The sequence below is a fragment of the Rhinoderma darwinii genome, chromosome 4, assembly GCF_050947455.1.
Source record: "Rhinoderma darwinii isolate aRhiDar2 chromosome 4, aRhiDar2.hap1, whole genome shotgun sequence".
Classification (NCBI taxonomy): Eukaryota; Metazoa; Chordata; class Amphibia; order Anura; family Rhinodermatidae; genus Rhinoderma; species Rhinoderma darwinii.
The window spans coordinates 224,605,166-224,628,666 of NC_134690.1; the positions used below are offsets into that span (position 1 = coordinate 224,605,166).

The 23,501-nt window shown below is 38.4% G+C and overlaps 1 protein-coding gene across 4 annotated transcripts in view; it reads right to left on the reverse strand.

Moving 5' to 3' along the window:
- Positions 1–8,288: 8,288 nt before the first annotated feature.
- HACE1 (HECT domain and ankyrin repeat containing E3 ubiquitin protein ligase 1) overlaps positions 8,289–23,501 on the reverse strand; it is a 105,959-nt gene continuing 90,746 nt past the window's right edge. For 3 of the 4 annotated variants that reach the window (XM_075862213.1, XM_075862211.1, XM_075862212.1), the window contains 5 exons: positions 22,357–22,488; positions 18,924–19,022; positions 17,572–17,642; positions 12,225–12,338; positions 8,289–9,162 (listed from right to left, as the gene is read on the reverse strand). In XM_075862213.1, coding sequence (XP_075718328.1) covers positions 9,060–9,162; positions 12,225–12,338; positions 17,572–17,642; positions 18,924–19,022; positions 22,357–22,488 — 519 coding nt within the window. In that variant the 3' untranslated portion in view covers positions 8,289–9,059. The remainder of the gene's footprint in view (positions 9,163–12,224; positions 12,339–17,571; positions 17,643–18,923; positions 19,023–22,356; positions 22,489–23,501) is intronic. The other variant, XM_075862215.1, reaches the window with a different exon arrangement.

Consider the following 23,501-nt stretch of genomic DNA (forward strand, 5'->3'; position numbering starts at 1 on the left):
GCTGAATACATGAATAGAGAGAAGTGTATGACGCTGATTGGTCAGTGTCACTGTGGGGACTACTTCACTCATCTCCATGGGTAAGAGTCGCTACACTGGCCCCCCTGGTGATACCAGGTGGGCGTAGCTTGACAGCTCCGGTCATTTCAGGGCAACTTTTTCCCCCTGATTTTTGTCCAGTATTGTGGGCCAAGTACTTTTTCCAAATAGGGTTGGAATTTTGTCTGATGCCCTAATGTTATGTACTGTGGCATTTGAAATAAGAGACATCAGACCTACTTGGCACTTAGGTAACTAGACATAATATATTAAGTGGTCTGTGTTTACTATCTGCTACACATATCTTCTCAGAGTGTAACATTATTACCATGCCCTTGGTTGTATTACCGCTGCTTGAGTAATCCACATATAGATTCTGTTTTTATATGTTTTGTGTTTATGATACTGTATGAAATAAAATGTATACCTTTTTCTATGACCTGTGGCGTTATGACTACTTGTTCTCAATTTTTTTTCATGATATATTGTGTCTGGGAACCAGCAGGTCAGCTGTCCCCGACAGCTGACACTCCAGTCTTGCCGGTCAGCGGACCATCGCCGCTGATTTTCGGCAATTAACCCCATAAATGCGGCGACAGATTGTGTTCGCCACATTTAAGGGGTTTGTAGCACATCGGCAGCCCCGAAGTGATTGTGGGGGCTGCCGATGCTTGTCATGGCAATCGGAGGTCAGACAATGACCTCCGGGTTGCCATGTACGGAAGCCTCGGAGGAGCAGCCCCTGGCCGGTCCTCCAAGGCTTCCTGTCAGTGTGACGGTCACGTCACGATGACCGTTGGAATTTATTACACTACGTAGGTAGTGTAATGTATTCCAGCAGCGATCGGAGCTGAAAGACTAAGTGTCCCCTTGTGAAACAAGTGAAAAAAGTAAAAAAAAAAAAGTAATAAAAATGGTTTTAAAAAAGTGTAAAAATTATAAGTGATATATACAAACACTGAATTTTTTTCCTATAATAAGACTTTCATTATAGGAAAAAAATGAACACGTTAAAAAGAGTACACATATTTGGTATCACCGCGTTCGTAACGACCAAAACTATAAAACTTAGTGTTATATTTTCCCGCACGATGAACACCCCAAAAAAAAAATCAATAAAAACCAACACCAGAATCGCTATTTTTTGGTCACCACCCCTCCCAAAATAGAGAATAAAAAGTGATCAAAAAGTCGCATGTACCCGAAAATAGTACCGATAAAAACTACAACCCGTCCTGCAAAAATGAAGCCCTTACACAGCTTTTTTGACTGGAAAATAAAAAAGTTATGGCTCTCAGAATATGGTGACACAGAAAATAAATTTTATAAAAAAGTGATTTTATTGAGCAAACGCTGCAAAACATAAAAAAATCCTATATACACATGGTATCGCCATATTCGTATCGACCCGCAGAATAAAGTAAAATTGTCATTTATAGTGCACGGTGAACACCGCAAAAAATAAACTAAAAAACATTGTCAGAACTGCTTGTTTTGGGTCACCTGGCTTGCAAAAAATTTTAATAAAAAGTGATCAAAAAAACAAAAAACGCATGTACCCCAAAATGGTACCAATGAAAACTACAGATTGTCCCGCGACAAATAAGCCCTCACACGGCTCCGGTGGTGAAAAAATAAAAAAAGTTCTGGCTCTCAGAATATGGCGATGCAAAATGTGCAGTGTTTTCTAAAAGCGGGTAACATCCGACACCATTTATCAGTGTGACACCGGCCACACATCTAAAATACCAGCGAAACCCCAAACAGAAAAACTACCAAGCAAAATCTGCGCTCCAAAAGCAAAATGGCGTCCCTCCCTTCTGAGCCCTGCAGCGTGCCCAAACAGCAGTTTGTGCCCACATATATGGCATCGCCATACCCGGGAGAACCCGCTTAACGCTTTATGAGGTATTTGTCTTCAGTGGCACAAATTGGGCACAGATTATTATGCACTAAAATGTCATATCAGTGGAAAATGGCAATATTCACACATCCGCTGTGCATTCACCCCTTTGCGAACTATGACTTAATAGCACGTCATGGTGCGGGGCTGATGTATGGAGCGGGCTCACATGCTGAGCTAGCTCCATACGCTGTGGGTGTCGGCTGTGTATTACAGCTGACACCCGGGACTAATGGACAGGAACAGCGATCGTGTGGTTACAGAAGCCTGTAAAAATAACAATATACTGCAATACATATGTATTGCAGTATATTGTACCAGCGATCCAATGAGGGGACTAATAAAATGTGTAGAAGAATTAAAGAATTAAAGCTATTAGTAGTGAGAAAGAAAGAAAAGTAAAAAAAAAATAAAAAATAAAACACTTTTCCCATTTTTCTTCTAAAGTAATGTAAAAAAATTAAACAAAATTAGTATCGCTACATCCGTAAAAGGCCTAACTATTACAATATACCATTATTTAACTCGCACGGTGAACACCGTAACAAACTTAAAGAATTTAGACCGCCAAAATCGCTGTCGTTTTCGTTTTCACCGCACGGCGAAAGCTGTAAAAGCGAAAACTACAAAAAAAAAAAAAAAAAAAAAAATCGAATCAGATTTTTTTCCTATATTACTATATTTTCCTATTTTTTTTCCATTTCCCAGTACTTTTATGGTACTTTAAATGGTGTCAATAGATACTACAATTCCTCCCGCAAGAAATAAGCCCTCACAACACTCTACTGACGGAAAAAGAAAAAAGTTATGGCTCTTGGAAGGCGGGGAGTGAAAAACGTAAATAAGAAAGCAAAAAATGGATCAGTCCTGAAAGGGTTAATTCATTTCTAATTTAAAAAAACGTATGACCACATGTGGTGTATTTCCGTACTCGGGAGAATTTGCTTGACAAAAATTGGTTGTTTATTTCTCCTTTATCCCTTGTGAAAATGAGAAAATTCAACATTTAGTGGAAAAAAATTGTGATATTAATTTTCTCGGCCGAATTCTAATAAATTCTGCAAAAGACCCGTGGAGTCTAAATGCTCACTATACCCCTAGAAAAATTCCTTGAGGGATGTTTCCAAAATGGGGTAACTTGGGGGGCTTCCACTGTTTTGGTCCCTCCAGGGCGTTGCAAAGGTGGCATGGCACCGAAAACCAATCCAGCAAAATCAGTGCTCCAAAATCCAAATGGCCCTCCTTCCCTTCTGAGCGCTGCCATGGGTCCAATCAGCAGTTTATTACCACATATGGGGTATTGCCGTAATCAGGAGAAAATGCTTTACAAATGTTGTGGTTCTTTTTTTCCTCTATTCCTTGTAAATATTAAAAATTTCTATGCTTTTTCAGAAAAAAAAAGTAGATTTTCATTTTCACTGCCTAATTCCACAAAATTCTGCAAAAAACCTGTGTGGTCAAAATGCTAACTATACCCCTAGATAAATTCCTTGAGACGTGAAGTTTCCAAAATAGGGTCAGTTTTGGAGGGTTTCTCCTGTTTTGGTCCCTCCAGAGTGTTACAAACGCGACATGGAACCGAAAACCAATCCAGCCAAATCCGTGCTCCAAAATCCAAATGGCGCTCCTTCCCTTCTGAGCCCTGCTGTGGGTCCAATCAGCAGTTTATTACCACATATGGGATATTGCCGTAATCGGGAGACATTGCTTTACAAATGTTGTGGTGCATTTTCTTGATTATTTCTTGTAAACATTTAAAATTTCTATGTTTTTTCATTTTTACAGACTAAGGGTATGTGCACACACACTAAATACGTCCGTAATTGACGGACGTATTTCGGCCGCAAGTCCCGGACCGAACACAGTGCAAGGAGCCGGGCTCCTAGCATCATACTTATGTACGATGCTAGAAGTCCCTGCCTCGCTGCAGGACAACTGTCCCGTACTGTAATCATGATTACACTACGGGACAGTTGTCCTGCAGCGAGGCAGGGACTCCTAGCATCGTACATAAGTATGATGCTAGGAGCCCGGCTCCTTGCACGGTGTTCGGTCCGGGACTTGCGGCCGAAATACGTCCGTCAATTACGAACGTAATTAGTGTGTGTGCACATACCCTAATTCTAATAAATTTAGCGAAAAACCTGTGTGGTCAAAATGCTAACTATACACCTAAATAAATTCCTTGAGGGGCGTAGTTTCCAAAATGGGGTAACTTTTGGGGTGTTTCCACTGTTTTGGCACCACAAGACCTCTTCAAACCTGACAAGGTGCCTAAAATATATTCAAAAAAATGGAGGCCCCAAAATCCACAGGGTGCTCCTTTGCTTCTGAGGCCTGTGTTTCATTCCATTATCACACTAGAGCCACATGTGGGATATTTCTAAATACTGCAGAATCTGGGCAATAAATATTGAGTTGCATTTCTCTGGTAAAACCTTCTGTGTTACAATTTTTTTTTATTAGAAATGAATTTCGGCAAAAAAAATAAAATGTGTAAATTTCACCTCTACTTTGCTTTAATTCCTGCGAAACGCTAAAAGGGTTAAAGCACTGTGAATGCTGATTCGAATACCTTGAGGGGTGCAGTTTTCAAAATGGGGTGACTTCTGGGGATTTTCTAATATATAAGGCCCTCAAAGACACTTCAGAACTGAACTGGTCCCTGAAAAAAATAGCCTTTTGAAATTTTCTTTAAAATATGAGAAATTGCTGCAAAAGTTCTAAGCCTTGTGTAACGTCCTAGAAAAATAAAAGGACATTCAAAAAATGATGCAAACAAAGTAAACATATGGGAAATGTTAACTAGTAACTATTTTGTTTGGTATTACTATCTGTTTTACAAGCAGATACGTTTAAATTTAGAAAAATGCTAATTTTTGCAAATTTTTTTGCTAAATTTGTACTACATATCAGAGCTGCAATTTGCCATTAGTCTCAAATAGCAACATATAATGTGACTTCTATTAACTCTAAGCAGATAATACTGTAATAATATCAGGATAGGGATTATTGAAGATTCTGATTAACTTAATAGTTTTCCATTTCCAATAGGTGATTTTATGGGGCCAATGAAGTGTCACTTTACTTTTGATGTAATGCCTGATCTTACATAGGGCCAAGAGTGATATAGGCAATGCATCTTGTGCACGAGTCTTATTAATTAGAATTAGACTCACGCACGTTGTACTGCCCAGCGTGTTACCCGCTACTCTCCTGGCCACATTTAAAATCGTGCAGGAGATGGAAAGTAAAAGTACGTTTTCCTTATTATTTGGCCAATCAGAATTGTTGAGAATACGGTCTGTTATTGATCTCCGAATAGAAAGCAGAAGCTTCTATTTATTTTATTTTTTTTACAGCTTCTGTCCGCTTAGTTTTGTTGCAGATATCAAAAATTATTTACATGGATTAGAAACGCTAGATTATTTTTTACAAAAAAAACCTTGGTCTTCCGATTTAGCACTAACGACAAAGAAATAAAAGACAAATAAATATTTGTATAAAAAATATATTTTGTTTTTAAGCATTACTTGTATAACCTAAAAATAAAATGATAGTTGTTCAAACAGCACATGTTAAAAAGGCTCAACTGTGTCTAGTCCAAGACTAAAACGTATTAGGTCATTAAGGGGTTAATAATCATTTGAGATGCTTTAACAAAAAATATCTATAGCTGATGATTTCAATGGTATGCTACGTTCTTTGTCACAATGGTCTATAGACTACAGTGCAGATGTACCTGGGGATTTTTGCTATTCGACATTTGTAAAGAATAATGGGTTTTCTATTTCATTGCTCATCTTCCTTGAGCAGTTTTACATTTGATATTCACGCTGTAAAATTTCAAGAGTTAATAAAGAATATGAAAATGAATATTAGAGGTCAGGATGCAGTTTTGTAAACTGTATAAAAGCACTCGGGTTATAGCCTTGACATTTTAGTCAGAGAAATCCCTTCTGTTTGCAATTCTCTCCTATTTTCAATATGAAGTATATTATTCCCATTCAGTGTTTTCTTCTCCAAGCAATTAGCTTTACAAAAGCTATTCTAACTGGAACTGCAAATCTTACTGCACACTTGGAACCACGATTTGTGCACAGTGATCGTCAGAAAAGCCGCAAAACCGCTCCCTCCCAAATAAAAGCAGAGGCCATTCTGGGGCACTCAGATTGTCTGCCCCTTCTTTTCACCCTCAGATTACAGTATCATCGTGATCATGATACTATGGGAACTGTGGCTGGTACCTTATTACATGGATATTATAGCTAGCACCATTATATGGGTATTAAGGCTACAATTTGAATAGGACCATGCGATTATTAAATTTGACCTGCACTACGACATGGGCACTAGTAGTAGGTACCTGATAAAACTGCATAGAAGTAATGTGGCTCTAGGGTGGGAGCAACCTATAATGTGGGCACTGCCCCACTAGGCACAATGGGCCTCAAGTATCAAAACTAACAGTAGAACAGTTTATGTTGCCCATAGCAACCAATCAGAGCTAAGCTTTCCTTTTTCTAGGGTAGTTTTAGACATGAAAGCGGAACTCTGATTGGTTGCTATGAGCAACAAAGACAGTTTTAGTATTAGACAGGTTTGATATATGAGGCCCATTGGCTTTTGGTTGTCCTATTAGAGTGCTTGGTTCTAATAGCAAGTTGAAAATAATGATTTCAGCATTCTAGTTTTACACTTTGTAGATAAAATGTGAATATAGTATGAAATCCAAATTATACTGTATTCTAATATAAGAGCATATTTTGGGAACAAAAACATGGAACACACCTGAGTAACTGAATGGAAAGGTATATAAAAAGCACTACTTCTGTACCACAAGTTGCAATCAAATCATAATGTGCAACTTGAATGTTTCCTTGTGGGTAAAAAAAGGGTGCATGGTCACTTGCAACAAACTCTCATCAAGAAACAGGCACAAATCGCAGTAAAGCTGCAATTGTAATGTAAACTGAGGGTGATGCCGTGTCACCACAGAGCCCTAGCCTTAAGAAATTAATCTGATTGACTAATAAGCGCTGTGCCACTTCGTTTCTGATCGGCTTTCCCCAAAAAGCCCAGCAAGCGGTGTATGGACTCAGACTTTCTATTGAGCCCGTACACAGCTCTAAAAAGCCATAAAGCAGCACTGTGCTCATCCAAGCGCTTCTGAAGCTTTGTTTAAGTGATCAGTGGAGGTGTCAGTGCTCGGACCCGTCTGACATGTCGCTATGATAGATCAAAAGTTTTTTGAAAGTTTAGCTACCCTTTAATATGTTGGGTCCTTCAGTATTCGGGTAGATAATGGTTTAGGATTCAATTATTTAATAGCAGCAAAAATTGCCAATTTAATTTTGAACAGAAAAAGAAAATCGAAAACCCGCAATATGTAACTTAGTTTTGGTACAGAAGCGATGTAATAAGAGATGGCAATTAGCAGCCTCCCTTTAATATGACCTTATAATAGCAATGTGCAAATGTCTCATTGGAAAGCCACTAATTATTCCGGTTCTCATTTAACTCTGCGTGCCATTAAAACGGAGCTACAGTATAAGACTATCCGAAATTAAATTCTAAGCAATAATATTTATCTGATCTATTCTTCTATTCCCATTGATCTAATTGGGTTCATAATGCATGAATTTCCCCTCACTGCAATGTTTATCGGCTTGACAATCTACAATTGCTGCCTGGACATGTTATCTCAGTGTATTTAGCAAAGAAAGTCACTCCTGGGAGTTTCAGAACGATATTAAACCGGCTCGCATCTATAAATCAGCTTTTTTTTTCCAGAAGAACTCCAAATTATATGTCAACTCAAAATTAACAATTTCTGACCTGACTTTTATAATTTTATGTATGAATAATGATTTGCCAAGATCTCCTCGTATTTTAGCAGCAGCAATATATAGTTGCACTAGACATAAATCTAGATTCTTCCTAAAATAAATGAGTAGGCTTTTGAACAATGGAGAAAAACTTTTGCAGAAACCAATGCAGTAGGTAGTTTGCTTGAGGGCAACAATTAAAATGTGCTAACAATTGCAATATTGTGTTATCACCAATGAATGCTCCGATTTGGAACCAAAAGTGCATAGCCTGGGTGTGATTTATTAGTATATCCATAAAGTGACCACTCCAATGTATTATGTTCATACCCATAATCCTCTCCATTTTATATTACTTTAGCCTGGTGCTATTGCTCTTATCGTATCAATTAAAGAGCCTTTGCGGCTTCTCGGTCGTTTTCAATAATTTATGATTTTTACTACAATATTAATGATCTGCCGTGGGAGTGAACACTCAAAAGAAAATGCATTTGAATATTGTGACAAATTGTCCAACGCAATTTATAAAATACTTTATTTTGTAAGCTTGTTTGTACAAAAATACATTGTAGATACTTTGCACAACAAATGTATAAACTAAACAGACCAAAAGGTGTAATAGTAAAGGACAAAAAAAGGAGTAAACCATAAAATATGACGGCCCATTTCCCGGCCAGCGATAAAATAAAAATAGATGACCCGCTTAATAACTTATGTGAAAACTGACCTGCTGCACGATGCAAGTAAAATGGTTCTAAAGAAAATTAAAAAGGTGGAACTTTGGAAGCGGCAGGCTAGGATTACAAAACAATTCACTTTTACAGCATATGTACACTAAAATGGTAAAAGTGCGGAGCACAAACATTTACATCTGTAGACTTTACAACATACAGAACACACGCTTCCTCAATAAATGAACCTTAAGAAAAATAATAAAACAGATTAAAAAGCAAATTGATACACTATTTAAACACCGCACACATCCTGAAGATATAAAACTAGCCTGAAACGTGAAGGTTTTCCTCCCTTGCAAATTGCAGCTTGTTTCGCCGGCTGTTATCAGAAAGTCGCGATGTAAAGTGAAGACCAGCTTTTTTTTTTTTCTTTTCTTTTCAAATCATACATCCACACAAACACTTAATCTAGGAGAAAATAGGTACTTTACAAATCTTTGAAAGTCAGCCCTGCCCGTGGGCAGTATCTAGCTTGTTTTCCTCTTGACAGATTTTTAAATTGGTTCTGCCACTCCGAATTGCGCATCAGTAGTCAGATGAGTTTTTCTTTCTTCATTATGCCATTGTGTAACCATAGCTTCCACAGTGCAATGCCACAAGAAGCCTGTCCTTAAAGATTTCCTTACTCGGGTATTCAGGCAATTTAAGCATATTGATGCTGAAAGACATAAACCAGCATTACATAGAAGACTAAAAATGATAGTCAATAGCTGCGAAATACATCCAAGTATAAAGAAGAAAAAGAAATTCCAATAGTGCTAAGCGTGGTCTAAATGTTTACCAATATAAATATAGAAAATATATGTGATTGATATAGGTGAAGCTACCACAAACAATCTGGTCACAAAGCGCTCAGACACAGCTGAAGAGCATATTACTACAGCATCAGTGTAAAAGGAGCAGTACATATGGTGGTGATGCGCTTCTTGTTCTGAGCTGCTTATCCACAGCAGACGTCAGCTAGATTGGCATTCAGAGGGTAAATCTATATGTGCACTACATGCTCTCATCTATTTGAGCCATATTTACTAAATCCTAGGAAATACCTGCAAAGCGATTCTGTATCGAAGATTATATGGACACGGCTAAATTCATGCCATGCCGTCTGGTTACATTCAGCATGATGCCCGTCTGCAGAAGTCATATAGTACATGTGGGAATATCAAATTAGTGGAGCCGTGATCTTGAACCATGGCGGACTTCTAGAATGGAAGGACTATCGGGCACTCAACTCTCTTTAAAAGGAACCTGATTTCTGCAGCCCTATGTGAGAGTAGGATAACACAGAGGGAGAGAAGCGGAGCTCTGTGATACATAGGTTTATGTGATTTGAAGGAGGATTTCTTGGTAAAAAGCAGAGTAAATCCTGACCGGACTGCTAGAAGAGACGATGAGAGTCCTGCTTACACCACCCACACAGGCGGACAGCCTTCTTTGTACACACAGATACAAGGAAAGCTGTCAATCACTGTGCGTGGGCAGGGTAAGAAGGACTCTCATGGTCTCTTCTAGGAGTCCTGTGAGGATTTACTCTGCCTTTTAGTCCGAAATCTCAAATATAGTGAATTAATTCTCCAATGCATGTTAATGGAATGGAAGAATTTGCTCACCTTTAGCCAGGAACTTATTGTTGGATAATTTATTGTTTTATTAGCTATTTGATACGATTCTCCAGTGTATTATGCAGTCCTGGTAGAGGAGGAGGACAAAGCTGCTTGTAAAGGGTAAAACTACTAGAGAATAGCGGTTTGTAACGCTATGTTCCTACAGCAGATTCGGTAGCTGGAAAAATCTGATCGCACATAAAGTATGGATTTCTAACACGGATTTCCAGATTCCATTTATGGGCTGTGAATCCCCACGCTATTCCGCGTGTGGAAATCAGCCACGTTTTCCGGATCAATAATGACATGCAGATTTCAGAAAGCGAATATGACAACGCTAGCAGGTGGTTTGTGGGCAGATTTCATGCAAATTCCTCCTGTGTGAACATGGCCTAAAGGTTTATTTGCTAGAGGAAGAGACAAATGCTGGTACAGGGTTAATACAAGTCTCTCCCAGCATACACACACACACAGAGCCAGCAACAGTCACTGACGAGAAGTAGTATCTTTGGTGTTTTTAGTGAGAGACTCTTCATATTACCCAGCAGCCTCCTCCACGTCTCGCTGCTCCATGATTTTACATTGCTGCTAACAATCACATTCAGCATGAAGTAAGATAGCAGCAGAGCTCTTCCCTGTACATATGCTGCATATTCAAGGCCCTTTTACACAGGCCAATGATCGGGCAAACGGGCGTTCACATTAGCGCACATTCCCGTATATTGACCTGTGTAAACAGGGCAACGATCAGCCGATGAATGAGCAAAGGCTCACTCGTCGGCTGATCTGCTCATTTAGGCAGCAATAACAATCATCGTTGTCAGCAGTACATCTCACTGTGTAAACAGGGAGACGCGCTGCAGACATGATAATAATGGATGGGGACGAGCGATCGGATTAATGAGCGCTCGTCCACATACATAATCAATCATTGCTCCTTGTCAAAGAAGCAAAAGCGCCGATCCACGGCGCCGTGTAGAAGGACCCTTAGGCTGAATGCACACGTTGCGTAATTTGATGTGGAAAATCTGCAGGTATACGCACGAAATTCCGCAGCTAAAACCGCCGCACCCAATCGTGCAGGTTTTTTTTATGCGTTTTTAGGTGCGGTTTTTACATTTTGATGCAGAAATAGGTGCGTTTTTACCCTGCATATTTTGGTGCGTTTTTCTTTAAATCCAGACAGATACAATTCGCAAGTGGAAACACAAGATAAACGGACATGCTGTGGATTTTAAAATCCGCACCACAGGTCAATTTAAGTGCAGAAAAATCTGCACCGTGTAGATGAGATTTATTGAAATCTCATTTAATATGCTGGTACGGTATTACGCTGCAGATTTGCCGCATGAAAACACGTGTGGCAATTCCGCACAGTCTCCCCTCACAATGGGCTCTCCCAGCTCAGAAGCAGGTCTTACAGAGCAGTCATAATCTTGTGAGACTAGGACTGCTCACTGCATGTGGAAAGTCAACTTCATCTGAAGTTGGCTCACCTCTTAAAGGGCCAGAGCTTTTATATGTTAGAGAGGGCATTTTTAAATTTTATAAATTATATCATTATATAAATTTGAGAAAGGCTTGATATTTTATAATCCTGTTACTTCATGAAGTTTCCCTGCAGTTATGACTCCATTGGGTTATCTGATTCAATGACTGACAGCCTTTCCTGTATGAGGGTGCATGTAAACACTGTCAATCATTGAGTGAGTCTGCCCTCTAATTTCCGAGTCTAGATTGACATAATAAATTACAATGTAATATGGAATCTTTTCCCATAAAACGGCATCAATCTGCTCTTGGCAAGAAAGCAAAATTAGCATTCACACTTAAAAGGCCATTTGAAAGGAGACCGGACACAAGCCCTCATAAACTGGCTTATATTCTGGCATTATTTTGCCCGTCTCAGATTCTGCTAATCAGATCTTATTGAAAACTATACGAAGACTGCTTTAAAATGTAAAGGTCGGTCCACGTTCACATAAATGTGATATGAAATATAGAGATGGTAAAGAAGAGTAACACTAACACAATGTTAATAAAATCAGATCTAGAATATACAGCATGAATGTTTGCACTCTAACATGGAAATTAAGCGGTGATCTTCTTAACATACCATGTACTAGATGTTGGTAGCATATTTGATGTGTATGGCACAGCTGCAATGGTGAAATTTTGTAGCCCACTTCCTCCCATGATATATGCAAAACCGCCATGAGGCACTCTGGAACTGAACAAAAATGACAAACAAACCATGACTTATTACATATGTAGATGTCGGATACAGTGTAATAATGGCAGCACATGAATTGTTGTTGCTGCAACCCATGTGTAGCATGAAACTACACGAAAGAATTATACAAAATGTTGTAAACAAGAAGGAAATAAATTGAAACCCAGTCAACTAAGAAATGAAGAAACTGACAAATCAAATGCCGAGCTTTTCTGATTACAATTGTTTACATGAAGAGATCTTCAAAACAGGTTTTATATTGCAGCTATTACTTCAACTAGCAAATGGACCGTGCGGTCTGTGGAAGAGACGGAGAAGCAGCATTTTTACCATACTTCCCATAAAAACGGAAGAGTGACCCAAAGCTGGTTATACACGGCTAGAGGTCTCGTGGGCACCAGCGAGACCTCATCGAGAGCAGTAAAGCCAACAAACAGGCTGAAAAAACTCCTTGTGGGTTACCGAGTATTTCTACTTGTCAGAGCTGTTCAAAACCTAGTTAAAGTTCCTTTTACATGGGCAGAATCCGGTGCCAATCGACAATATAGCATGTCGATCGACGCTTGTTTACATGGAGAAATTATTGTAAATATGGGGACGATAAATTAAAAAGCAATCTCTCATCTTCATATTTTTTTTTTCATCAACTCATTGATAGAAGGTTTTAGAAGGCCATATCATCATAGAACAATGGTCCCCCAAGGCATACACTTCTCTATCCAGCAAGCAAAGAATAATCCTCAATAAAGAGGCTCCAAGAAACCATGCATGGGGAATAGCGATTGTTATTACGATTGCTCGTCCCCATACATTTACATCATGTCGGGAGCACATCCCTGTTTACACAGGGAGATGTGCTGCCTCAAAGATAATATTTCATGCTGCATAAAGGATACAAATCAGCCGATAAACAAGTGTTTGCTCGTTTATCGGCTGATGGTTGCTCTGTATAGACTGGGCAATGATCGGGAACAAGCGTTCACATAAACTCTAGTTTGTCCGATAATTGGCCCATGAAAAAGGGCCTTAACTCCCTCCTTTAGGAGAGCTAGATTAGATCTTATCACAAAGGTAGTAAACACAAGTACAAGGCACCTTGATACAGGTTAGAACTATCAGAGTACATTAAAACTTGGAAAGAACACCAATTTCCAGAAGGAGGGGGCTGTGAATCTTTACAGAACAAGACTTCACGTTACTGAAATTTAGATAAGGCTTTCAGTGCAACAGATTTCATTTGATGAAAATGTAGGAGTTCGGGCCCTTTATGGTTATGGCTAAGGAAATGGGAGGAGATACAAGTTGTGACCCCCACTAATGTGATCTTCCGTAATGATCTGTTTGCTATTTTAGATGACTTTTAGAAAGATTTCACCTCTAATACAGGTGTTTACTGTAAAGTATCATCAAAAGATAATACATTATATCACTTTAAAACATGTTACACATTAAAACATGTTACAATAATGAAATCTACAAGTTTTCTTCAACTATCCTGAAAACACAATGAAATTCTGTACTGTCTGAGCAAACACCCAACACGATTTATTTTTTTTAACTGGACATTTCGTCCTGAAACGGCTTGGGTCAGATCTTAGATGTGAGCACTAAATATATAGTGTGATATACACTTTCCAGTGCCGTTTCCTTTTGTCAGTTTTTGGACACAACTGTGATCAAGGTTTAAAATAAAATGCCATACTGCTGTACAACAGCCGAGGGAAGGTTAAGAGGTAATGCAAACCTTCACATTTCAGGGGTCCACCTGAGCATTACAGAACACGGATTCTATATACCGAATATATACTGATTCTATATACCGAAGGAACAACTACACTTCGAAAAAGCAGGGAATTTCATAATTCAAAAAGATGCCAACATGACTACTATTCGCATATTCTCTAGAATAAAACAATAAGAATTACTCTAGGTAAGTTTCAATATTAAGCAGTTGGGAAATGGTTATAAGAAGTGAGACTTCTTTGTATAGGATTCATGTGAAGCCTTTCATTTATCTATATGTGGACCACAGAACTGCTTCATAAACAATGCAACGATCAGAATTCAAGCCATTCCGTTATTACTGATATACAGCAGGAGACAAAGGCATCGCAGTTATTCTTAAAGACATTCAGGAATCTTAAAAGCTGCAATCATAAATGTATTTGTTTTACCAGATCCATTGAATTAATTTTATGGTCTGCGACCAGGGGAAGGAATGTTTGATTTTTTTCACTGAAGTGGTACTAAAGCTATGCTTAGACAGAGATGAGATCGTAATGAAGAAACACGGGGAAATAGACTGTGAACCAGAGCAAGGAGGCAGATTTATTTGTTAATAGAAACATGAAGACAAAAAAACACAAAAAAAAAAAACAACGAAATGATCTGGCAGCTGAAAGAATAGTTTCATTTTACTCAAGGGTCTGATATATATTTAAAATATAGTTCTGCCAATGGTATATCTACCAAAAACCAGATCATTTTCTAAATGTGACAGTAAATAAAGTCGTGTGTATATATATATATATATATATATATATATATATATATATATATATATATATATACATATATATACACACACATATATAGCTGTATATCTATATAAAATAGAGATCTATAGATAACTCCATCTATAGCTATCTCTATAGAGATCCATACATGTACACTATATATATATATATATATATATATATATACATATATATACACACACACACACAACAAAAATAGTCCAGTAGCACCTGGAAACTGTGGGTGCAAGCCCTAGGGAACAGACCAAGGTCCCAACTATACAGTAATCAAAAAATAGGCAGCACTCCGTAGTTCGTGAAAAAGAGAGGGTACTTTATTGCCCCATCGCACCTCCTTTTTTCAGATACTACGGAGTGCTGCCTATTTTTTCATTATTAAAACACACACACTAATATATATATATATATATATATATATACACAGTGAAGGAAATAAGTATTTGATCCCTTGCTGATTTTGTAAGTTTGCCCACTGTCAAAGACATGAACAGTGTAGAATTTTTAGGCTAGATTAATTTTACCAGTGAGAGATAGATTATATAAAAAAAAACAAAAAAAAAATCACATTGTCAAAATTATATATATTTATTTGCATTGTGCACAGAGAAATAAGTATTTGATCCCTTTGGCAAACAAGACTTAATACTTGGTGGCAAAACCCTTGTTGGCACGCACAGCAGTCAGACATTTTTAGTAGTTGATGATGAGGTTTGCACACATGTTAGATGGAATTTTGGCCCACTCCTCTTTGCAGATCATCTGTAAATCATTAAGATTTCGAGGCTGTCGCTTGGCAACTCGGATCTTCGGCTCCCTCCATAAGTTTTCGATGGGATTAAGGTCTGGAGACTGGCTAGGCCACTCCATGACCTTAATGTGCTTCTTTTTGAGCCACTCCTTTGTTTCCTTGGCTGTATGTTTCGGGTAATTGTCGTACTGGAAGACCCAGCCACGAGCCATTTTTAATGTCCTGGTGGAGGGAAGGAGGTTGTCACTCAGGATTTGACAGTACATGGCTCCATCCATTCTCCCATTGATGCGGTGAAGTAGTCCTGTGCCCTTAGCAGAGAAACACCCCCAAAACATAATGTTTCCACCTCCATGCTTGACAGTGGGTACGGTGTTCTTTGGGTCATGGGCAGCATTTCTCTTCCTCCAAAAACGGCGAGTTGAGTTAATGCCAAAGAGCTCAATTTTAGTCTCATCTGACCACAGCACCTTCTCCCAGTCACTCTCAGAATCATCCAGATGTTCATTTGCAAACTTCAGACGGGCCTGTACATGTGCCTTCTTGAGCAGGGGACCTTGCGGGCACTGCAGGATTTTAATCCATTACGGAGTAATGTGTTACCAATGGTTTTCTTGGTGACTGTGGTCCCAGCTGCCTTGAGATCATTAACAAGTTCCCCCCGTGTAGTTTTCGGCTGAGCTCTCACCTTCCTCAGGATCAAGGATACCCCACGAGGTGAGATTTTGCATGGAGCCCCAGATCGATGTCGATTGACAGTCATTTTGTAGGTCTTCCATTTTCTTACTATTGCACCAACAGTTGTCTCCTTCTCACCCAGCGTCTTACTTATGGTTTAGTAGCCCATTCCAGCCTTGTGCAGGTCTATGATCTTGTCCCTGACATCCTTAGAAAGCTCTTTGGTCTTGCCCATGTTGTAGAGGTTAGAGTCAGACTGATTAATTGAGTCTGTGGACAGGAGTGTTTTATACAGGTGACCATGTAAGACAGCTGTCTTTAATGCAGGCACCAAGTTGATTTGGAGCGTGTAACTGGTCTGGAGGAGGCTGAACTCTTAATGGTTGGTAGGGGATCAAATACTTATTTCTCTGTGCACAATGCAAATAAATATTTATAAATTTTGAAAATTTGATTTTCTTATTTTTTTTCTATATAATCTATCCCTCAATGGTAAAATTAACCTAGCCTAAAAATTCTAGACTGTTCATGACTTTGACAGTGGGCAAACTTACAAAATCAGCAAGGGATCAAATACTTATTTCCTCCACTATATATATATAGTGTATTCAGAATCCGGACACTTCTGAATCTTTTCTGTGAGATTCGAGCAAGCCACGCGTAATCTCGCGAGATTACGGAGGTAAACGAGATTTTGTTTCCCTTGCTGGAAATCTCAAAGAAAAGAGTGTCAGGATTCTGAATACACATGACGTCCAGGCTGGATTTTATGTGTATTCATTATCAGGACACTTGATTAACGTTAATCTCTGTATGTGGCTGCACATCGCTGCTGTGTAAATAAATGGAGAGGAGTGTATGACGCTGACTGGTCACTGATTGGTCAGCGTCATACACATAAACACGCCCAGTTAAAAACACAATACACGCCCAGTTGGACATAACGAAAAAAAAAACACCCAGTTGTCCATTTCAAAGCTCATTTGCATAAATATAAAACAGCTCATAACTTGGCCAAAAATGAACGTTTAAAAAAAAACAAAAACGTTACTGTTATCTACATTGCAGCGCCGATCACATGCAATAGGAGATAAGGATTTGAGAATCTGGTGACGGAGCCTCTTTCAATCCTTCGATGCAATCACTAATGAAAGTGTCAGAACATTAAGAGGAATGTTGTAAGTGTGAATTTTTGGTTTGAGTTGTAAATTTCACGTTTAGAATATACATTGTATACGGTATGCAAATCATGAAGGGCCATACATACCTGCCGGTTACAAACTGTAAAAGCAACACTCTCTCTTCCTGCGTCAGTTCTTGTACAACCTCCCAGAACCACTAGAAACAAACAAAATCGTGTTAGATTAACCCCTTGAAGACAAGACCATTTTTTTTCATTTTGTCTCTAAATTATGTTGTTTATTTATTGCAAAAAATACTGGTTAATTTCTTTACATTTTTTGTACATGTTTTATTTATATCTAAGTTACGGAAACTGTAACACAGCAAGCTACGCTGTTTCTGGAACTCGGCAGTTACGGAAAAAGCATTGCTCAGCTATATCAGTACTCCCGACCACCTCGTAACCCAGTGGCCAGGGACCAGCGACAGAAGGACAAGGTAGAATAGGGGTCAGGGTGCCTCGTTCTAGCGATAGGTGCGGGTCCCTAAGATGGGACCCGCATCTATCAGACATTGATGGCATATACTGTGGAAATAGCATAAAATGTCCAAAATGAGAATACCCCTATAAGTTGAAATTGAAACTCTGGGTGGCTCTAAAGGATCTAAAAACTTGGATCCAAGGGAAAAGATCTCTACCCGAAACTGGAAGTGTTGAAAATAAATCAGTTTTGTAGACTGCACTTTAGGACAGACAGAATTATTTATGGTATGGATACAAATTATGGATAGTAAGTACTGCACTAGCCTTACAGTCTAGAATTGGGAACTCTCTAACTACAATAGTTATCAAAATGTTATAACAGTGCAAGCACTGGGATCAAAGATGGCCATGCCTGCATGAGGGCATCCATACATGCCCAGTCTCAACAACCATCCTCAGAACCCCACTATGAGAAATGTATGAAGTAATTAATTGCAGAGAGATTTTTCAGCAATTCAGAAAATATGTATTATAATTAGTGATATCAATAGGTGTATGACAACCGCCCCCTTCTTCAACACTACCAACATAAACACACACATCATTTTTCAAACTGGATAGGAGTATCGTTACACTAAAGACTTGACCACTCAAATAAGCCAATAGTGAGACCGAGGCACACAGAGTCCTTTGTGGCTCCGAAGCCGTAGCCACTCCGTGTGCAGCTCAAATAGAGATATTCTCCACTAGAGATAATGCTTCTAGGGGAAAATAGCTTTGTAATGCTGCATCCAATGACACAATTAGTTTTTTAGTGTAAAAAAAAAACCCTTTATACTTTTATATGAAATCTGAGGCACAGTAAGGTCTATTGCTGCCAATAGAAGTCTATGGCTGCTGTATAACGGCCGTGTGCATGGGGACTTAATCTCAATCAATGTGCGAGCATAACAATCTGCAAAAATATATGGATTCAAATACAAACCTGTTAGTTACAGAACTACAATTTTTACCTTAATGACTTGATCATCTTTGTCATAGCCACTGGTATATTCCGTATTCTTCATCCAATCATTCACGTCTATTTCTGGCATGCCGGACAGAAGAAGCTCCTTAAAAATTAGAAAAAAACAAAACAAACAATGCCTTATTTACCAAATCACTATGGACTTTCATCACTCTAAACATTATATTTCAATCAACAAATGCACTTTGGGACTACATTGTATAGGAACCACATCAGACAAGTGACAGGAATGGCAGACTGAAAGCGGCTGTTTCCGATGCCGCATGGAAGATTCATTCCCCCACTGACACCATTTACTTTGCAAATAATTAGAAACAAAACCTGTGCAGAAATAGTAAAATGCACCGATTTGATTTCTTGCATGACAAAGTGATTGATAAGTGAAATTATTATTTGTTATTGATTGTGCCGGTGGAAAATACTGATGCGATTACAAAGAATTAACACGTATATCCAGCTTAGTAACCACATCTTGGCTGAACGTAGAACATCACTGGTGACCCAAAAAAAAAAAAAGAGCTTACTGGTGCACAACCCAACGTAGCAAGCCTGTTTAATAATTCAAAGAAATGTGTTATTCCTAAAATAAATACATGGTATAGCTCTGGAGCATTCCTAGTTCATTTTCAATGCCTCTGCAATGTAATTTCAAATTGCAATAACAGCACTGACATGCAAGGTACCGAAATATCAAAGACTATAAAAAAAAAAAAATAAGCCGATTTTAAAAGCAGAGCCGCAGCTTTAAAACATATATTCAGAGGTTTATTGTACAGCGCGCCTCTAGCCTTTTAATTGTAAACTAATTTCAAAATTCAACGTACGTCATAATCCAGCTAATAAAATGTAAACAATTAATAAGTGTCTTATTTGTCCCCCTGTGAGTGCCATGATGTGCTCCAGAATTATATTCGGAAATGAAGAGAACTGACTGTGAATATTTATCTTTCGCTAGTTAATAATGTGTATCTTTGCAACGTGCAGTAATGCCGGCTTCCTATCTTGCAATTACAGAAAAGCTTATTTGCATTGGAGCTCTTCACAGAACATTGGATTTATTTACTCTGTAGATTACATTTAGAAGACAATCCAAAATATGCACAGAAAGATAATTGCAGATAATACATTATTAGCAGCATTCTACATAGGACGGCTAGATGCCAGAGGAAAATAGAGAAAAGCAAGAACTGTGCTAACCCACATAAAGCCGCCAAAGGAAAATATAGACTTTGTAACAAAACACGAGGCTTACGCAATTTATGGGCTGATTATAGCAATTTAGAAAAAAAAAATATATATATAGAAAATAAATAACCTACATTTACTCTTTCGAAACACTGTTGTTTATTTGCGAACATACCGTGTTATGCGTCGTCTATGGCAGCATCATACAGTTTAATAGATAGGATCTTTCCATCACAGTACATTTTTATGTAAAGCGGAAAGGGATCAATGAATCCACAAAATCCATACAAAAACGTGCACATAGACAAAAGAAATCAGAAACTCTTTCAATCCCGTTGTACCTCCCACATCAATAGTTTGAAAAGAAAAAAAAAAATCTCTGCTTAAAAAGGAAATATCTGTCATTCGTTTTAACGGACTATTTTAGAGACATGCAAAATCTAAATGAAACGGTGAGGCTCGGAGATTTTGTCACACACATAAAATCTAAAAATAATCTTTAAATAAGACACATTTGGCTTAGGCTGGGTTCACATGAGCATGTTCGGTCTGTAAAGGCCGAACGTATTTCGGCCGCAAGTCCCGGACCGAACACACTGCAGGGAGCCGGGGCTCCTAGCATCACAGTTATGTACGACGCTAGGAGTCCCTGCCTCTCCGTGGAACTACTGTCCCGTACTGTAATCATGTTTTCAGTACGGGACAATTGTCCCGCAGCAAGGCAGGGAATCCTAGCGTCGTACATGACTATGATGCTAGGAGCCCGGCTCCCTGCAGTGTGTTCGATCCGGGACTTGCGGCCGAAATACGCTCCGTCCTTTATGGAACGGACATGCTCATGTGAATCACCATGAACACAACCGTAGATTTCATCCGTAATTACAGACCCATTCATTTCTATTGACCACGGACACCTTCCCGTATATTTGCGGGAAGGTGTCCGGGCTGTAGAAAGCCTCCGCAAAAGATAGGACATGTCCGGTCTTTTGCTTTTTTACGGACTGTGCTCCCATACTTGGCCTGTGGGAGCATGGGCCAAAAATGCGGGTGGCTGTCCGCAGTCACCAGTGGCCGGCGGTGCCCATGAGGCCTAAATATTTTTAACCGTTCTATCAGTTTACATCCAGTATGGCTGCGATTAACTATTAAAAGGTGTAAAACGGCTTTCAAAAGATTCCTAAATGAAATGTATATGCCTAGTTATGTAGCTATAAATGGGTGCAAAATATTCATTTTTAGGAGGAAATGATCCTTAGAGGACTGATCACTTCCTGGGAAAGTAATAGGAGACCAGAAGTCCAGAACATAAAACCGCTCTCAAAAAAACAAAAATAATTATATATATATATACATACATACATATACATACACACACACACACATATATATATATATATACACACACATACATATTTTTTATTTCATATTGGGTGACAACTTTAGATATATATATATATCTATTTTCCCACCCATATTGAAAACACTGTACTTTATTTTTTTAATAGGCAGACAGACATACACAGCGGGTTAGAACATGTTTGTCTGCCTATTGAAAAAGTAAAGTGCAGCCTTTTCAAGTTGGCTGAGTGGCTTCTCAACAGTCCTGCCTTAGGCTAGTGCCACTTGTGTAGCAATGACAACTCACTCTTCTTTCCTGTATAACAAATATCTAGTGCTTTCTCCAGGCAAGGTATCATTTCCTTCTAGAAGAACGTGCTGGATAAGTACTGCACGAGGAGAATAAATAGGGTGGTGGAATGTTTCCATATTATTAGCTATTGGAAGTGCGCGCAAATAGGATTTGCAGTGAAAAGGTAGAACCCATGTAAATTATGTCCGACATACTCAGACCATTTTATAAAACTACTGGCGAATTGGAGCAGTAAGGAATTTAAGGTGTCACCCTTTTGGTTAATGTGTTGCGCAGGGAACCGCATATAAAATTTCACGTGTATAGCTTTCTCTTGTAAATAAAGGCCATTAATACTTCCAAACAGACTCTTGAACACTATGAAACATCATTTTAGGACTGTGGGATAGAGCAGATATTTTTTTACATGAAAATATATAAAGAGGGTTAAAAAAAATAAAAAATAAATCATTGGCAGGGACTGTGCAATATGTTTACCACGAATAGAAGTAACACCCGCAAGTTAAAAGGAATCTATCGTAAATAAGAAGAAAAGAATGCCATCTCAATGTATTAAAGGCAATGGTAACCAGTAACAGCTCACCAGCTCAAATTCATCAAAAAGCTGTATTAATGAAGGTGGAATGAACATGTGAAACCCCTGCAAAAATCCATTGATTTGTGGCTGAATGGCTCTTGTCATGCGAAGTTCAGTAACAAGCTGGACATATTCTGCCTGCGATAGAAGAAAAAAAAATTATTAGAAGAAAAAAAAAAGAAAAAAAAAAAGAAGGATAAAGAAACAGATCGAGAGCCATCTAAATGCAATGTGGCTGCTGTGTGTTTGATTACTAAAGTAACCCTTCATCTAACATCAAGTACAGCTTTGTAATTTATTTGCAGAAAAAAACACAACTATGAAACTACATTCAGAGACAAGACAATTTTCAGGAAAACCGCTGCTCCATCTTGCATCATTTCATAATTTTCTTGTTGCCAGTAACAAGGCTTCAAGGTTGCTGCATATTAGGTACCGCATTAATGCGTACAACAAATTATTTTTTTAATCATTTTTTTTTAAACAGCATTGCAAATTACTTAACATACACATAAATGCATCCTAAATATTGTATAATAAGATTAGTTTTGTAAAATTGGCAGATATTTAAAAAAAAAAACAAAAAAAAAAAAACAAGTGCAGAGGTACAGTGACATCTAGTGGAAGGCAACAATCCCCATTATCACAAATATAAAAGGCAAGAAGTATTAATACAGCACACTTCACAATTGTACAACATTTTCTACATTTAATCATGTGAAAACAGTGTTTTAGGTTTGGAAGGACATATTTTACGCAGAATCCACAAAACCGTAATTATAGTACGTAGTTTATTTTAAGAAATAAGCATTATGGATTCTGCGGCTCAAACATAATGGCATTAACAAAGACAGAGAACCAGAAAACTGCATTATAGGGTCCCTTAAAGTGTATCCGTCACCAACGTATTCTTTTTTTTTTGGTTTTTGCACAGCTCATGCTAGAATGCCAGTCGACTGGTCAAAGACCTCCCTAAAGCTCCGAACTTGAGACAGAAACTCTTTAGACTCATTGGTCCCCAAGTAAACATTTTCAGAAGGAAACACAAAAAACAAAAACTTATTTTATTGAATTCTATCATAAGTGTATATGGTAATAGAACATGGATTAGAAATTAAAAACCTGGTGACAGGCGCTCTCCTGACACATCT